General features: G+C 46.3%; 1 protein-coding gene across 6 annotated transcripts in view; it reads left to right on the top strand.

Moving 5' to 3' along the window:
- The first annotated feature begins 322 nt into the window (after nt 1–322).
- The window catches only part of PCBP2 (poly(rC) binding protein 2), a 31,576-nt gene continuing 14,116 nt past the window's right edge, over nt 323–17,782 (top strand). For 3 of the 6 annotated variants that reach the window (XM_066584250.1, XM_066584251.1, XM_066584252.1), the window contains exons 1-7: nt 323–581; nt 10,600–10,750; nt 11,694–11,746; nt 15,092–15,208; nt 15,316–15,447; nt 15,899–16,027; nt 16,966–17,040. In XM_066584250.1, coding sequence (XP_066440347.1) covers nt 10,678–10,750; nt 11,694–11,746; nt 15,092–15,208; nt 15,316–15,447; nt 15,899–16,027; nt 16,966–17,040 — 579 coding nt within the window. In that variant the 5' untranslated portion in view covers nt 323–581; nt 10,600–10,677. The remainder of the gene's footprint in view (nt 582–10,599; nt 10,751–11,693; nt 11,747–15,091; nt 15,209–15,315; nt 15,448–15,898; nt 16,028–16,965; nt 17,041–17,782) is intronic. The other 3 variants (XM_066584253.1, XM_066584254.1, XM_066584249.1) reach the window with 2 other exon arrangements.

Here is a 17,782-nt window from a genome sequence, read left to right on the forward strand (position 1 = left end):
ATGAGAAAATAGCGGCTTTTTCTATAACCAGCGCGTATAACTAGGAATGAAAAAAAAAGCGCGTCATTCCTCGTCGCCATGTTGGTACTCCCCCAAACAAGGGTGTACCAACATGGCCGCCGGCGGCCCTCCCTCTAGCTCTAGTAGGACGTAAGGGACATGGGTAAAGCAGCGTGTTGTACCCAAGCGGCGGTCCAGCTGCTGCCCCTCCCTCCCGCGGCCTTTAGAGGACGAGAGGAGCCGAGCCTGAGCCGCCTAGTCCCCGCCCCCCTGAAGGCCATCTGTGACAGGCGCTGGCTTCCGGTGAGGGCGGGTTGATAGTTGCCCGCGCCTCCTCTCCCCCTCCCAGACCAGCAGAGGCAGCAGCAGAAGCCGCAGCTCCCGCCAGCCCCTCCCGCCGTCGCCATTCCTCGCCCGCCCGGCTCTCTCCTTCCCTCCCTCCCCGGGGCCCCTCGCCTCCGGACCGCTCCTTCCTCCCCATTCCTCCCTTGTTTTTCCTCCCCCCTCTCTTCCCTTCCCCGGTCTGTGTCCTGCACCCCCGGCCTCTCGGCGGTCACCTCTCGTCCTGTGTAACTCGGAAGGTGAGTACCGCTCGGGCTTTGTGGCGGCTGACTAGGCCGGGCTTATTGTAGTGGCGGCACCATGTGAGGCCGCGTTTGTCATGGCCGCCTCCTGGTAACCCCTTCCCTGCCGGGGGCAGCCATGTGACCGGCCTGCCCTGCTGCTGCTGCTGGCTGACAGCGGTGTGGGCCTGCTGCCGCCATCCTCCTCCCAGGCCTGCTGTGTCGCAGCTGCCAGCCTCAGCAGCGCCATCCCTGCCCCCCTGTGTCATGGCAGGCTGTGGAGGGGCTGTGTGCCATGCTCCTCGGTAGGTGTGCCCGCTGTGCTATGTAGGTCATGCTGGGATTACACGCTGGCGCTGCTCTGCACGCCATTAGATCACACTATGGGATGCCTCGCTCTCCTCCAGATCATGTTCGTGACGCCGCAGGGTTATCGCCGCCGAATACACCTTCTTGGGGTAGAAAAATACAGACGTTATTGTAGGGTTCTTTATAAGCAGGTTACGTGATATCTGGGTGCAGCATGATGCCCCCTGGCGAATGAATGGGGCGCCCCCTAGCGGGTAAATAATAAAAATCAACTCATTTGTATAGCGCCAACTTATTCCGCAGCACTTACAGGTAATTTATTACCCCCGCCACCAAGCTGGGCACTCATCTTACTGACCTCGGAAGGATGGGTCAACCTTGAGCCGGCTACCTGAACCATGCAGGGATTGAACCTGCAACCTTCAGGTCACGAGCGAGAGCTTAGGACTGCATTTCTGCTGCCTTAACTCTCTGTGCCCCATGAATGGGGCGATGCCCGTGCCCCTCGCCAGCAGATGAATGGGGGCTGTCCGTGCCCCATCCCGGCGGATGAATGGAACCGTGCTTGTCCTAATCTTTTCTTAATTCTAGTATAATATGTAGTAGCGAAAAACGGAGCGGCGTTAAAAAAAAAAAACGAATGTGGCGCGAGGCCGTCCTCTTGGCATCTCTAAGACTCGTGCTTTTACTTTGAAAATCGATGCCAATGTAGCACCTGATAGACCCGCAAGGGGTTAAACGTAGTCGGATGATGCCTATGTTTAGCCAGCCGGACGCTTTTATGCAGCGGTTTTTCCTTTTTTTTTTAAACATTGTCGCGTTGACAGCTATCGGCATGATGGGCGTGTTTGCGCTGTACTGTCTCCAGGTTTGGGGCGATCAGAGCAGATTTTTCCCCCCCCTAATTTTTGCTTCTAAAAGCCGCGTTGAGCTCTGGTGCCTCCAGCCATTTTTGGCGCAGGTCCGACATGCAGTTTTTAGAAGCGAAATTTGTGTGAAAAACCTCTGCTGCGCGAGCGCACCCCCAACGTATAGGAGACGAGTTTACGGGGGGAAAGTGTCTTTAGCTTCAAAAACAGATCAGTGTATCAAAAAATGTATAGGAGGTCCGTCCATACCGGCGCCCTCACGTATGGTTCAAGTATGCGAGGAACATGCGTGACGGAATCGGTAAAAACTTGTTTACTTTTTAGTGTTGACTTTTTAAAAAAAACGTAAACGTATGATTTAAAAACAAACCTGCACGCACTTCTACACGATTCTTGCATACGTCATGTATGTGAAGGCAGCGGTGTGGACGGATCTTGAAGGGTGATCTAAAAAAACAATGAATGTAAAGGCACCCTTATTGGCCCCGAGTCTCTATAGACTCCTTCTGTTAGCATTAGTGGTGAGGTGCATTGTGGGACGGGTATGGCTTGTTCCCATCAGCATATTATCTCTCCTCCATTGCCAATGGGTGGCCGGACTGAAGGGAAAGGTTCAGGAACGGCTTCATGGGGAGAAGGGCAGAGAATACAAAACGTGTGCATAGATATAAATTGATAGACATGCTCTGGTTTTGACAGACTTCTACTGGATGTGTCAAAAAGTTTCTGTTTGTTTCAGCTCTTTAATCCTTTTTGCTATCAATTCATTAAAAAGCCCAAATTCTTCTATAAACGACTTAACTAGTTGTGGTTCACAGAGCCTTCATCCTCCGGGAAGGTTTTGTTGTGCCGGTGGTAGTACATCCCTGCTGTAGTTCTACCGGTGGAGGCGATCAGCCGCCTCTAGTGCTACAATCCCCTCTTAGGTCATCTGTAGGCAGATCCCGTAATGCCATTATACTAGTAATGCAGCCTAATTACATAAGTCTGTAGTCACATGACCTGTCTGTGATTGTTGTAACTATGTATTTGCATGCATGTTGATTCCTGAGCTGCTGGGGGCTTTACATCGGTTTTATGACCTTTGCACTGACCTCTACGGAAGGGTTTGGAGCCCCTCATACCTGGCATTGCTTAAAGGGAAGCTCCATAGGCGTACGGTTTAGTGATTCGTTCCCGTACAGCTATAGTTTAGCAGTCCTGTGCCCGAGATGTGTGCGTCTCCTGAAGACGTCTGGTGTGAACAGGTGCAGAAGTGTGTAAGGTGTCTGGGGCCGCAGCGCTCTCTTCTGCATGCCTGCTGGCCGGCGTCCAGTTCTCGCTTGTCATGCTATATCTGGACAGAGTTGTGTAGAGTTATCAAAGGCTGGCGCATAGCTGGCATACATTACTGGCACGGCGGCCTTGTGATTACAGTAAAGGGGGTTTTTGTGCGGCTTTGTCATCCTGTATCAATGATTATACAGTACCGGCCTTGGCTGGCTGTTGGGTTGAGAATAGTCTGGAGGACAGCTGCCTGCGGTAACACGAGCCCTCCGCTATTGTCCAACTTATTGCAATGAGAAAACCCTGCCAGCTGTAATAACGGGCAGAGTATAGACGTTGGTCTGCCATCCTCGTATAATGCCGTTCAGATGGACTGGTTTATTGGATGTATCTGGGAATATTCTTACACATCCCCCCCCCCCCCCCCCCTTCCTTCCATCTCTACCAAAAACCTCAGGTAATCTGCAGCTGAGATTGTTAGGTGCAAACTGGTATCTTGGTTGAAAGTGCAGGCCTGGACTACTTGAGAGCTATTGAGTTACCGACAACCTTGTTTCACTAGGGCTCGAAGGGGTTAAAATAAACTAAAACTACTTGCCCCCTCTATTGCCACCAGAAGCCAGCGTTGCAGCGTCACTACTTGTTCTCCTGGGGTTGGCGCTCAGACCTTGAGCACCATGATGCCAGGAGTCGTGGAACATGTTCCTCGACTCCTGACAACGTGGCGCTCAAGATCTGTGCGCCCCATGCCAGGAGAACGGGTGCTGTGACTCTGGTGATCACCATTGCTGGGTCTCGGTGGCCATGGAGGGGTGTTTTGTTAACCCCTTAAGCTCTGTTTAACAGTAAAGTTGCTGTAAAAGTGTATATACTGAGTTGACTGAAATCTTGTGACCTGCACATGGTTTAAAATGACACGACCCGCAGTATTTACCCGTCCTGGCAAGCCAGCACTACAGTCCTGATGGACTGGTACTCTGTCATGGAACGGCTATCACCAGACGGCTGCAACGGTGAGGTGGTAGCTATTTCGCAGGAAGGACCAGGAGAACAGCAGGGCTGGATTGCGACTCCCCCCACCAGTGTTGATCCAGAAGAAGGCAAAAAAAAACAATGATGTAGAAGGCAGTTTTCCACATTGTGGGGGGAGCGGGCGGGCAATTCCTTACTGGCTTTAAGCTGGCAATCGGGATATTGTGCGCTGCTGCAGAGATCCCAGCAGATGGTTGCACAGACACGCACAAGTGTGCCGGCCGTCTCTGCTCCCTAGTAGAGGTCCGTTCCCCTAGCAAAAAGTTGTAAACAAATGCAATGGAGACTGAGGCTTTTTCTAGAAAATGGGGCATGTTTTGAAACACGTAATTGTTGAGTTCTTGCAATTGCAGCCCATTGGATTGGGATTCCTAAAATGAGAAGACCCCTTAAGTCAGAAGTCCTCACAGTGCAGCTTTGGTACGCTTTACCTGTGTTTTAGCCAAAACTAAGATTTGAGATGTCACATCTGCACTCCGCATTCCGCTTCCCCATTCCGGCACAGGAGCAGGAAAACTAAATCCCCGGACTGAGCCGGAGGACCGTATTGGCTTTAATAGTGTCTGTTTGGATCTGTTATGCCCACTGGCATTTTCCAGGATGAAATGGTGGCATACGGCGCCGTTACATCCTGGACTTGAATGGAAGTCTGCGTCAGAAGCGAACTGCTGATGTGAACGGAACTTAAGTCCAAAAGAATAGAAGGCAGACTTAAGAAACTTGTGACTGTCCCATCTATGTGAATGGGGTTTGCAGACAGTCCACTTGGTAAATCTGACCCCTTCTAGGCCTACCCTACAGAAGCCGCACAGGGCATTGCCACAGGGGCACCACCTGTACTCCAGCACATGCCATTCCTGCGGGTCTGTTACTGTGTGCTTTAATGCCGCGTATTGTATCGCTGTGCAGCACCTGTCTGACCTTGTGCTTTCAGCGTCGTTGTCTTTGAGGGCATTAATTTGGCAGAACAGGTGGCATACACCAGATTGCATCTGATAGTTCTGCAGGCAACGGTTGGCAGATATTCTTAGAGCCGTCTGAACTCAAACACGTTATTAATGCCGTTCTAGAATAGTCCTTGCAGCCATGGAGTATTACACTGGACAATGCATAAGGGGCACTTCCCGTATGGGGGCATCGGGACTGGAGGATCCCTGGGGTTTAGTACACTGCTGCTGGTACCTACATTTTTGGGTATCCTAAAGGGCAATGGGTCTGCTGTCTTCCCTATCATTAGGTGATTGTAGGCAAGGATGTTTAGTCTCAGCTTGTCCCTTGTAGACTCCTTGGAGGTTACTTGCTCTCTAATTGATAAATGGTAAGCAAAATCACGGATGAGGTGATATTTTGGGGTCATAAGACCCACCCACCCCCCCCCCCCCCCCCCTCATCGTCTGATGGCTGGTCAAAGCCTGACAATATACAAGCTAGTGATGTGAAGTCCGTCTTGTGTTCCTGATGGGGCGGCGTCCCTTACAATAGTCACTGTGTAGCCCTCGCTGAATCAATGATGAGGTGACATTTTGGGGTCCATCTTGGTTCACAAGACTCTTCTTATTGTCTGCTAGCTTGTGGTGGTCAAAGCCTGACAGTCTGTAAGCCAGTGGTGTGAAGTCCGTCTTGTGTTCCTCATCGCTCCTTACAATGGTCACTGTGTAGCCGTCGCTGAAGCAATGAAGTTGTAGCAATGATTTATAAACACAAAGCTTCATCTTTAATCAGATTTCATAGAGCTTTTTGTTCACTTTACCCCGTAACTGTACTGCTGGGCCACGGAGGACAAAGCCGCTACTGTGTTGTTTTTCCCCCCGTAGTCAGCTGCATTTTAAGAGAATTTAATCTGCTACTTCATAGTCTGAACATTGTGACCCAAGGACTCGGTGTTTTGTAGTTCCGGCGTTCTTGTGCTTTCATAAGCCTCATTCATTATTTAACAGTGAGATGTCTACTGATGGAAGCGAGTTCTCTGTTTGCCTTACATTTCAGGCTGATACGCTGGCGTACTTGCCAGCTGTTGTGCCCGTCTACCCTACATATGTTCACTATGCTCATTGCACATCTGCCATTCCTCATACAACCTGTCCTTTATATGGGGGGGGGGGGGGGGGGCTTCCTCACAAATGAGTATTATAATGACACTAGATTTTCTATTTTTTTTTTTTCTTCTACTTTTGATGTCTATTGGTAGCAGTCTGTGTTGTAATTAAGGGTTAATTCACACCAGCGTATTTTCGGTGCAACTCTAAAGCAGACAAGATACTGCATGGATCTATATAGGAAGTGTGCCAGTTCATACTTTGCAAATGGGAAGATGGAACAGTATCTCTGCAGCGCCACCTACTGGAACGCTGTATTCCTGCAAGTCAATGACCAGACTTTTTAACAAGCCTTGTAACAATGACTAGGAATTGTGAGCCAAAGCCAGAATAACCATACAGACAGCTGTTTTGGGGCGATTGCCTCATCAGTGAGCAGCAGGTTTCTGGCTTGGCTCTAATGAGGTCTATAGATGTGGGTCATACCCTTCCTGACACGTGTCTACAGACCTCTCGCTGGCCGAGCCAGAAACCTACTGCACATTGAGGGTCAATCGCTCCCAAAACAGCAGTCTGTGTGTACATGGCGATCTCTTCTGGAGAAGAATCAGGCTTTTGCTCATAATTCCCAGTCATTATAACGCATTTAGGGTACGTGGACGGAGTAGAATTCGCCATTGAATTCCGTCCTAACGTACAGCTTTGTGCTGTGGTTTTTGGCACAGGTTCACACTTGAAAATTGCCCTGTTAATGGGCAAAATCAATTTGTAGAAACCTGATGAGAAAAATTCTACATGAAGTGACTTGATGCGGGGAAAACTATTTTCCGCGTCTGAATGCTGCTTGTGGGTTTTCCCTGTTGACGGGAGGGAAACATGTGCCAAAATGGGAAAATAGGCGAAATTCTGCAGAGATTCCCCTGTGTGAACATTCACTTACAGTAACTGCAGTGCGGGTCACCGGTGGGGCGGAATCAGTGGCTCAAAATACTTTTATGCAAAATTTGCACCACATTACAGAAATATGCATGAACTCAATTACATCACAAGATTCAGTACTGAATAACCATGAGCTCGTTAGACCTAGCATAATTAGAAACGCAAGTAAACGATTAACTCAAACTCAGATAAACAATGTACAAAGACACAAGACCAGGAAACACAAAAGCAGACGGGCGTCGAAAGGTGGTAGGAGAGATCATCACCCACACTGAGCTGCTCTTACCCTCATTGAGATCTAAACCTACAGCCGCCCCGAATCCACCCAGGAGGGGGTGGAACTTAATGAGCAACTAACTTCTTCTTCTTTTTTTTTTTTTTTAAATCAAGTTTCTAGAGCCATAATGTATCGGTGTAGGGAAGGAATCGTGTGCTATTCTGGATTTCATTTTTATGGTATCGCCAGAATGGTACGGACCTAGAGAATGTTTTATTTTTTGTTAAAGCGAGAGACCCAAATAGCTTCTTTTTTTTTTTGGTTTGTTTTTTTGGTTTGTTTTTCAACATAGAGGGGGAAAGGCAGGGCTTTGATTATATGCAAGTTACACCTACATATGACTCTGTGCCCATTACTTTATTTTATAAGGGCTCATAGGCGCTGATGGCTGTGAAGGACTAGCATAAAACTGCTATGGTCAGTGCTGCAAGTAGAAACCAGTCCTGGGATGGAAGCATGCATGTGGAGGTGGATGAGGGGTTGGGATGGGCTTGCAGGTGGGAAGAGGGGCCTACATTGTGCAGAGCCGTGTAGCATAATGCCCCATGTACACGGGATGAGCGGTCAAGCTGTGCCTGACAGCGTGTCTATGCTTGATCCGGTGCTGTTGCACAGGATCGCTCACAACACTGCCGGCATGGAGTTGGGGCTGCCCACCCACCTGCCTCCATGTAAGCAGGCAGTCGTTCAGTCTTCAGCATGCAGAAACTGAGCCACTGAACCATTCTCCTTCAGTCTCTCCATGCATTTACGCGGGATGACGTTCAAAACACTGTGGGAGCGTGGGAATCTGAACAATAATTGTCCTGTGTATATGGGCCTTCGTGCTCTGCCCCGGACAGGAGTTCTGTCAGCTGCAGGGAGATAAGCCCAACACTATGCTGCTTCCCCTTCCGTCTGCATGTGAGTTCTTCTACCCTAGGTTGGGTTTCCACAAGTAGCAATAATGGCAGACCTAGTATACTATTCCCATGCATCCCCTTTAAGAGGGGATAAAAACGCCCTACATGTCATGGTCATATATGTAGTGCACACACTGACTGGAACTGAGGGATACTGTGGGACAATGAAACATTGGGGTGCTGTATGGCAGAGATGACATGACTACACGCTACACATCCCACGACCCCTGCAAGCCTACTTGTACTGTGTCTAGAGCCGACTACTGTGTGACTTGGGCTCTATTAGTAGTCTTCAAATGGTCTCCCATCGTCAAACAACCTTGAAAATGTCCGGAGACCAAAATCTAATATTACAATCAATTGAGATGTCTTGCTGCCAAATTAGCCGCTGTTGTACATTAACCCTTTTGGGTGCTTGTACATGTCACTGCTGCGTGGTGCAGAAAAGGCACATGGCTCTTCTGTGTACCGCCACCTTAATGTGTAGGTTAGAAAAGTGTCTCAAAACCATGGACGTTTGCAGTGAAACTGTGTGTGTGTCCTCCCTGTATGAGGCTTCTGCCTCACAGTTGTATTGTGTGGTTTGTGTATGGAACAAAATGGGAATCTCCTGCATTAAGTATGTTGGCACGGCCCCTTGGTTAGACATCAGTCCTCATGGGGATTAAGTTGTCAGGCTTTACACTAACTGGCATGACCGTTTGATAGAGGTAGTTTTTGTTGCATTATTAGCTCTGTGCATTCATGCTCCACTGTCAGATGACGACTATCATATATATCCAACGAAGTGGTTACTGACCTTAAGAGAATATTCCCTAAGTAAACATGCTGGTTGTAAGGCCCCCTGTCCACAGCAGTGTATTCGCTATGGAAAGTGCAGGCACCTATCCGAGCGGAGAATCATTGCGATCATCGCAGCATGCTTCGAATTGCCCTGATTTCCCGCGGTCAGCCTATCTATTAGATGGGGCTGACCGGTGGAGATTCGGAGGCGGCTCCCGTGTCAGACAGCCAGCCTTACTGTATCTGTACACTCCAAAGTGACCTAAATGTGACAGCTCTTAACGTCTGTGACCACACAATATATTAGAGAATGTCGCTAGGAAACTACCTATTATATGAACAGATTGTGTTAAACATATTTAAGAGATTTTAGTTTTGTTTTTTTTTTAATTTTCCTAAAATCCTGCATTTTTTTTTGACTGCTCCTGCTAGAATTGTCCCATGTAAACACATGCCGGTCCCATCAGGGACAGAAGCTCCCCTCCATCTAAACCCTTAGTTGCTCTGTAGATTCAGACTCTCCGCTGAAACTTGAACATGCCTGCTTACTTTGAATGGAGGCAGGCAAAGGAGAACAATACCCGGCCGCCTCGACTCCATTCCGCCAGCACTCTGAGCGATGCCAGCGATACACGCTCCTATGTAGCGGCTCGCGAGCGTCACTAGGATGAGCTGTCAGGCATCGTTTGCCCTACAGCTCGTCTCGTGTAAAAGGACCATAATTCATACAGGCCATTCACAAGTGATTGTCAATATAATTGCCTATTTTAAATATGCAAAAGGGCTATAAGTAAGCAGTAGTTACAATAATGGGGGATACATAAAAACTGTTAGTAAATGTAAATGCCACTGTAAGCAGCGTATTCACTTGCAGTACATATGCTGCACAGCTTCACCAGGTAGTGATGCGCCAAATGTAGTAATGAGGAGAAACTCCTTGATGAGCGCTGATGGAATCGGCATGATACTCCTTTTTTTTTTTTTCTTTTTTCAAACCACTGATCATTCAATGATTTGAAAGTGTCACGTAATTGGTCTTAAGTCGGTTCATTTACCGCTACCCCAGGGAGACCCAAGAGGGGTGGGCTGCACACTCAGACTCTCCATTGAAATTTGTAGGTAAGGTTTTAAAGTGAACCTGTTAACTTTTATGTTGCAACTCCAAATGTTGGAGTAGAGGATGCTGACCTGAAGTTGGCCATACACCTTCGTAGGTGTAGGAAGTAGCAGCTTTCACTTGGCGCTGTACCTGGCTGTCTTCCTCCGTACTATACTTTGTGTAGAGCAGCAAACTGTTCCATTCATACTCCTAGTTACACGTCTTGTAGCTGGAATAAAGGCTGCAGCGCTCTATTCTCACAGACCCACACCAATTTACCAAGTTATCCTATCCAGTAGAGAGGTGATTGATTTTTGGACAGAATAAGGCTTCTCAATCGCTTGTGGAGTGCGGAGAAGCTGTGAGCATTTACAAAGCTTATTACTGAAGCATGTCCACATATAAAACTGCTTCAGCATTCCCGGCCACGTTTTATTAATGCAGTTTATATATAGCTTCAACAGCGGTGGTGTTTGGGTTATTTTGACATTGAAGTTTTGTTTTTTGGTTTTTCTTTTTTCTAGTCTTGTCTTCGCCTGTGACCAAAGACTGCATTGTTCATCTTCTGGCTGTTGCCGTGATCTAACTGAACTCTTCTCATCATGGACACCGGTGTAATTGAAGGAGGTCTGAACGTCACCCTCACAATCAGATTGCTGATGCACGGCAAGGCATGTACATTAAGCCCATAAGGGTTTTTTCCACTTCAGTTAATTCTCCACACTTTCAAAAAATCATTACTTATTTATCCATCATGTAGCTTTTTTTTGTTTGTGTGGGATGAGTTGTATTCTTCAATTGTCATTTAATGTGCTGAAACTTAAAAAAAATTCAAGTGGAGTTAAATGGGGGAGGGATGCATTTCTGCTATCTTTGGGGGGCCTGTTTCTATGGCATACACACTACAGCAAAAATGATCTAACATTATTTGGGAAACTGGGGAGCCAGCAAAAAACAGGCTGGTTGAGGTTTTAGCCTGCAGATATCTGTCGTTCCCTTTTAGTCTGCCACATCTTCCACTAGTGATCACTGTACGGCTGACACCATCTGAATTTTCTTTACATGAAGTTTTAGAGCGCCATTACGCAAATGCTGTTAATGCTTGTGCATTAGCATTAATGAGCTGCGCCTAAGTACAGCCTGGCAGGTACAAAGAAAATGCGTAGTCTAGCGGTGACTGCTAGAGCACTTGTCACTGCACCCTCATGCTGCTGAACAAGCAAGGATGCTTCCATCTTGTGTGAAATTCTGTATGGGCACAGAGCAAAACTTAAAGGGCTTGTGTGACTAGTTTTCTTATAAACAGTGGAGCAGGTGATAAAATAGACCACCTACTGGCCTCTGACTGGGTGCAGTGGTCACTTGACTTCCGGCATGCTGTTCAGGATGGGGTAGTGGGGGGCTGCTCAGTCTCAGGGGGCTGAAGACAGGTGAGTAGGCAGTGTCACGTGCCTCGCCATTAAATTTTAATAGCACAACTCCTTGACTCGCCATGTCACCATAGAACATAGTATTTTTCTGTTAAAACCAGCAATGTCTTTGAAATCTCTGAATTAAAAAGTTCATGCATGACATCTGTTAGATTTATTTATTTATTTTTTAAACTCTCTTCAGGAAGTCGGTAGCATCATTGGAAAGAAAGGAGAGTCTGTTAAAAAGATGCGTGAAGAGGTAAGTTCATGTTTCTAATTGCTAGTACAGTGTTTCCCTGATAATAAGCCCTACCCTAATTTTCAGGGAGTGGGCTTAAAATATTTTTGTTGGAGGGCTTATAAGCTCTAGCTACGCTACATGTAGAAAAAAAAACTCACCTAGCAGCCAGCGTTTGGGTCCCTCGCGCTGAACTGCGCTGGCATCTCTGTCCTCCTGCATGCTGACACAGCAGTTCTTTCTGGTAGTGGGGCTTGAATACTTCGCTTCCAGCAAGCTAATGCTCTGGTTAATCAAGCACCGCATCAGACAACGAAAGCCGGCGGTCGATTAACCAATCAGCCATTCAATGAACATTGAATAGCTGTGTGATTGGTTAATTGAGCACCGGCTCTCATTGGCTGACGTGCTCAATTAACCAATGGAAGCACTAGCTTGCTGGAGGCGGAATATTCTAGCCCCACCACAAGGAAGAACTGCACTAGCGACTGAGGGACCTGAACACCGGCTGCTAGGTAAGATGAGACTGTGCCTCTTTTGAGGCAAAAATTAATATAAGACACTGGGAAATATGGTCTATATTGGCAGGAGAATCATTGTGCATCTGGTACAGAGTGAAATAAGTTGCAATCAAAATATTCAACTCCTGTTACAAATTAGGTTTGTTGCAAACTTAAACTTTCGGTCCTTTGCAGACCAGTGACCCTTTTAATGACTACTGCAGTCTCAGAATCTTTCAACCCAATGAACAGAATCCTCATAAAGGCACACGTTTACAAATCAGGTGTTGTCTTAAGCACACCTGATGTAACTAAACAGGCCTTGATTACTTATATCAAATGCCTGGGCTGGCTAGGGCTTTGACGTGTGGGGGGATAAAATAGTTTGTGGTTTGCAATTTTATTTTTTTTTTTATACATTAGAAAGTCCAATTGACACTTGCATAAAAAAAGTGATATCGCAGCTTAAAAAAAACAAACCTTAGTGGGTAGAAGCCCTTAAAGGGGTTGTCCCGCGAAAGCAAGTGGGGTCATACACTTCTGTATGGCCATATTAATGCATTTTGCAATATACATCGTGCATTAAATATGAGCCATACAGAAGTTATATACTCACCTTCCCTGCGCTGGCGTCCCGTCTCCATGGTGCCGTCTAATTTCAGCGTCGAATTGCCCGATTAGACGCGCTTGCGCAGAAGGGTCTTCTCCCTTCTGGTCGGTCCGGGCACGAGCGGCGTTCTGGCTTCGCCCTCTTCTACGCGTCATCGCGTAGCTCCGCCCCGTCACGTGTGCCGATTCCAGCCAATCAGGAGGCTGGAATTGGCAATGGACCGCACAGAGCCCACGGTGCACTATGGGAGAAGACCTGCGGTGCATCGTGGGTGAAGATCCCGGCGGCCATCTTGGAGGAAAAAAAGAAGTTGCAGAGAGGGGATTCGGCTAAGTAAAATTTTTATTTTTTTTTTAAATTTCAACACATCCCTTGGGTTTGTCCTGCGCTGAATGGGGGGGCCTATGCAAAAAAACATTTCGGCGTGGGGCAACCTCTTTAGGACCAGCATTTCATACACCACTCCTATACCTGTCAGCACACAATGCACCCATTGAGGCACACGCCTCTCTGTATGTTGCGCACATTCTGGCTCATTCACCTTCACAAATCTATGCTATCTAGGAGCTGGAGTAGATTCTTGGTGTAATGTGGTATGTCAATTAAGGACAACCGTGCCCTTATTGAAATGTGGTACTGCATACCTGCCAAAAAGGTGCAAAACTTTATACAAGCTGGGGATGCACTAAATTTTGCAACTTCTTATTTATGCCAAAAAGCTTCATAACCCCCCCCCCCCCCTTCATAGTTTGCAAGTTTGAACTTAAGGAACGCTGTTTACACTATCTTGACATGACAGAAAGAGGAAGCAATTACCTTCTGCGCCAGATTCCTGAGAACGTAGGTGGTCAGAAAATCTGCAGTGACTGCAAAGGACCTGCAGAAAGCACTGGGGTTTGTGCTTTTGTTTAGTATGCACCTTACCCTGCAAACAAAGTCTGCTTCAATATACTCTAAAGCAGGGGTCCCCAACTCCAGTCCTCAGGGACCACCAACAGGTCATGTTTTCAGGATATCCTATGGTAAGAACACCTGTGGCAATGTCTGAGGCACTGACAATAATTACATCACCTGTGCAACACTGGGGAAATCCTGAAAACATGACCTGTTGGCGGTCCCTGAGGACTGGAGTTGGGGAACACTGCTCTAAAGCATATAAATCAGCCCTAGAAGTTCTGGGATTCTGTTCTGTGAAGCGATGAAACAAAAATAAAACTTTTTGGGCTTATGGATCAGCCATATGTTTGGAGGAAGAATGAATCTTATGCAAAAAACCTTGCCTACAGTGAAGCATGGCAGCTCGGTGATGCTCTGGGGCTGCTTTGCTACCTCTGGCACTGGAAGCCTGGAGGGTGTGTTGATTTCACTCAGGTATTGGGAAATATTTAAGATAATGTCATGCCTTCTGTGAGGAAGCTAAAGCTTTGGGTGTTGGACAACAGGACAATGACCCCAATCATACCTCAAAGTCCACCAAGGCTGTAGAAGTCCTGGAAGATTATGGAGTGATTATCAGTCTTGCACAATAAATCTTTGGGAAGAAGGCGGTTGCAGCATGCAAACTCAAGATTAGTGAACCGGAGGCTGTTGCCTATGAAGAATTGGCAAAGATTTCACAGGAAAGCTGTGAGAAGCTGATGTCATGATATGCAAACATGCATAGCCAAACAGCAAGAAGTGCCTTATCTGCATAGTTTTGCAGATGTACTGGTAGGTGCAGTCAGTGATATGCTGTACGGGAGTCGTGTCAGACTATAGAAGTTGCGCTTCCTGCCACACTTGCCAGTGTGCTGTGCAAGAGTTGCTAGGGTAGGGCACATAGTATAGCATCAGCTTTGTAGTGAAGCATGTAAGTGCTGAGAACTCAGTAGCTCCTGCTCTGTACTGTGAATTGTCTTAGTGTGTTATATATGGATATGGCGTTGTACAGTGGTGCTCTGAGCTAGACTTGACTAGTAATCGAGTGTAACTTGAAGTTTTGGTTGCCATGTGGCACACGCTAGTGACTGGCAGAGGTTTGTTAGCTGTGTCTATACACCTGATGAAGAGGAGAACTCTGGCAATGATCAGCCATACAATAATCATTGGGCAGAATGCCTTAGGAGTGCTTTGACAAAGGGAAGCATTCTGACTGAATTGGAATACTAATGTTAATATAAAACTTGCATGTCTCCACTTTTACATTCTGCTTGCTCAGTTACATTTATTTCAGCCTTGCTCTAAATCTTCTAAATGCTGTCTTTTTTGATTTGTTAGAGTGGGGCACGAATAAACATCTCAGAAGGAAACTGCCCTGAACGTATTATCACCTTAGCAGGTCCAACAAATGCCATCTTCAAAGCGTTTTCAATGATTATTGATAAACTGGAAGAGGTAAGATTGGGGGAGACCTGGACACGGAGCCTCTTAGAACAGCTTTTCTTAGTAGATGTTTTCTGGAAGAGACTTTTAAACTGATTTGCACTAACAATTTTGCCTAGGATATCAGCAGCTCCATGACTAACAGTACTGCATCCAGCAAACCACCAGTTACCCTGCGTCTGGTAGTTCCTGCAAGCCAGTGTGGATCCTTAATTGGAAAAGGAGGCTGTAAAATAAAGGAAATCAGAGAGGTGAGTTCCGCATTGCTTCATATAATCAGAATATAATGGTTTCTGGCATCCTGCTCTTATATCTTTTTATCCTGATTAGTTGGGAATATGCTGCCCTATGTTAAAACTACAGGTCCATACTCCTATTAACGGCCAAATTGTAAAAAGAAAAAATGGCATTTTGGCTAAAAGCTATGAGATATGGAGGTCTCATCAGTCTTTAGTATACATGAGGGGCGAGCTCCCAACACCTCAACATGACTGACGGGCTGCTGTGTACACATACTTACTGCAGAATGGTGGGAAGCACGTCCTTCATGAATACAGCCGATTGCTCATATTAACCACAGTTTTCAATGAAAATGTAGCAGACTCAAGGGCACAATCTGCTTGCATAGGCTGCACATTCAGCTGGCAGACCCACTTTTACTGGAAATGTACTTCATGTCATTTTTATTTTTTCCTGTTGTAGAGTACAGGGGCTCAGGTTCAAGTTGCAGGAGATATGCTGCCTAACTCCACAGAGCGTGCTATCACTATCGCTGGTATTCCTCAGTCCATCATAGAGTGCGTCAAGCAGATATGTGTGGTAATGCTAGAGGTGAGTGAACGTGGTTTTTGAGCACTGCACAAATCCTGGATGTGTTTGTTTTAGTTAATGTTGCAGTAAGTTGGAGTTTTTTTAAAATTTTTTTTATATATATTATTGCCCTATTCCCGTAACAAGTCCTGATGCTCCAGAGTAAATAAAATGAAGCTCGAGGCTAGATTCGCGATAGTGGTTTTTGAAGCCAAATATTGGAGTGGATACAAAGTCCTCTTGTAAATTTCCTTTAGATGTACCGTATCTTTTTTTTTTTTTTTTTTTTTTTTCTTTCGCTAAATAGGATGCACATCTGTTTTAGAGGGGGGAAAAATAGGGATGGGGAGGTAAAATTTTGAAGTCACCCAGGGACAGCGCAGGGGATATTACCGCTTGACGGAGCAGAATAAGCAGCAGAGGTCTGAAAAACTGGAGCTCCGTGTCAGTGGCGTGCTTGTGTGCAGCAGGAGGAAGGGTGGAAGCGGGGGAGCAGCAGCAGTCGTGTCAGCGGCAGTGGGACTGCTAACTGATGGTACATCTGGAGCGGTCGTACGTTAAACTCTCGATCTGTGATGAATTTCGTCGCCTTTGCCTTATAGGACACAGTGACTACCCCTGCCCCGCTTATAGAGCAAAAAATGCGGTACTGATGCCAAAGACTGCATTAAAAGCTACATGTGTGGACCAGACTTATTGTTCAAACATTCAAATTAATAAACTGATGCACTACTTCCTTCAGAGCGACACTTGTCTGTGTCCATGCTGACTAATATTCCTGAATGGGGATCCAATCTGGTAACTCTGAATTCTCTGGGCATTTTGATTTTCTAAAACGGATAGTGGCATAAGGTCTTATCCACACAGTTCACTTTTGAGGTAGGCTCTGGTTTTGTTTTGCCTTCTAAACTGATTTGAATCGAAACTAAATGTGTATTCTAATCTGTTATAACTTTTAGTCTCCGCCGAAGGGTGTGACCATCCCATACCGGCCTAAGCCCTCCAGTTCTCCTGTGATATTTGCTGGTGGTCAGGTAAATGACTACAAACGTATTAAGCCTTTCGCTTTCATTTTATGCTTTTTATATTAACTGTTTTGTCCCCAATAGTAGGCTTGCACATGATCTGCGACAAATGCTATTTCTTATGAATCCCTCGGTGAAGAAAACAGATTAGAAATTGTTCTAGAGCGGACTTATTGCAGTCTTCAGTTTATACACAACCAAAAGGCTCTTGCTGCCTGTGCATACATTACACTTTATGGTTTGCATCTAACAATCTTTTGAGCGGTTGCAAAATGACATTTTAAAGCTCATGTACTTGCCTCCTGAAGGAGCCTTATTCTCTCAGAAGCAATGTGGCTTAGGCAGACTACCTCATCCCACATTAGGGAGGCAAACGTGTATATTTTCCTCAGCCGGATATAAGCAGTGAGATTATGAATCCATACTGTGTGGATCTGAACATTGGGCTTAATATCCACTGCTCCAATTTTATAATCAAAAGCCGTTTCATTTGTTTTGTTAGCAGATCGGATTTATACGTGCAAGTAATGTTAAGGACTACACAAATAATGCATAAACTTTTTTTTTAAAGCCTAATGTGCGTAAGTCTGCACAGATTTTACACATTAAAAGGTACAGATATTTTCTTTAAAGGGAATCGCTCAGCTGCTTTGAGCCAAAAGCTAAGCTTATGGACTCAAAGTAGCTGATATAACAGTCTGGAGATGTAAGTTTTTATACTTGCCTTCCTTGCTACTCCCTCAGTGTCGGC

Source organism: Eleutherodactylus coqui, chromosome 1 (genome assembly GCF_035609145.1).
Source record: "Eleutherodactylus coqui strain aEleCoq1 chromosome 1, aEleCoq1.hap1, whole genome shotgun sequence".
NCBI lineage: Eukaryota > Metazoa > Chordata > Amphibia > Anura > Eleutherodactylidae > Eleutherodactylus > Eleutherodactylus coqui.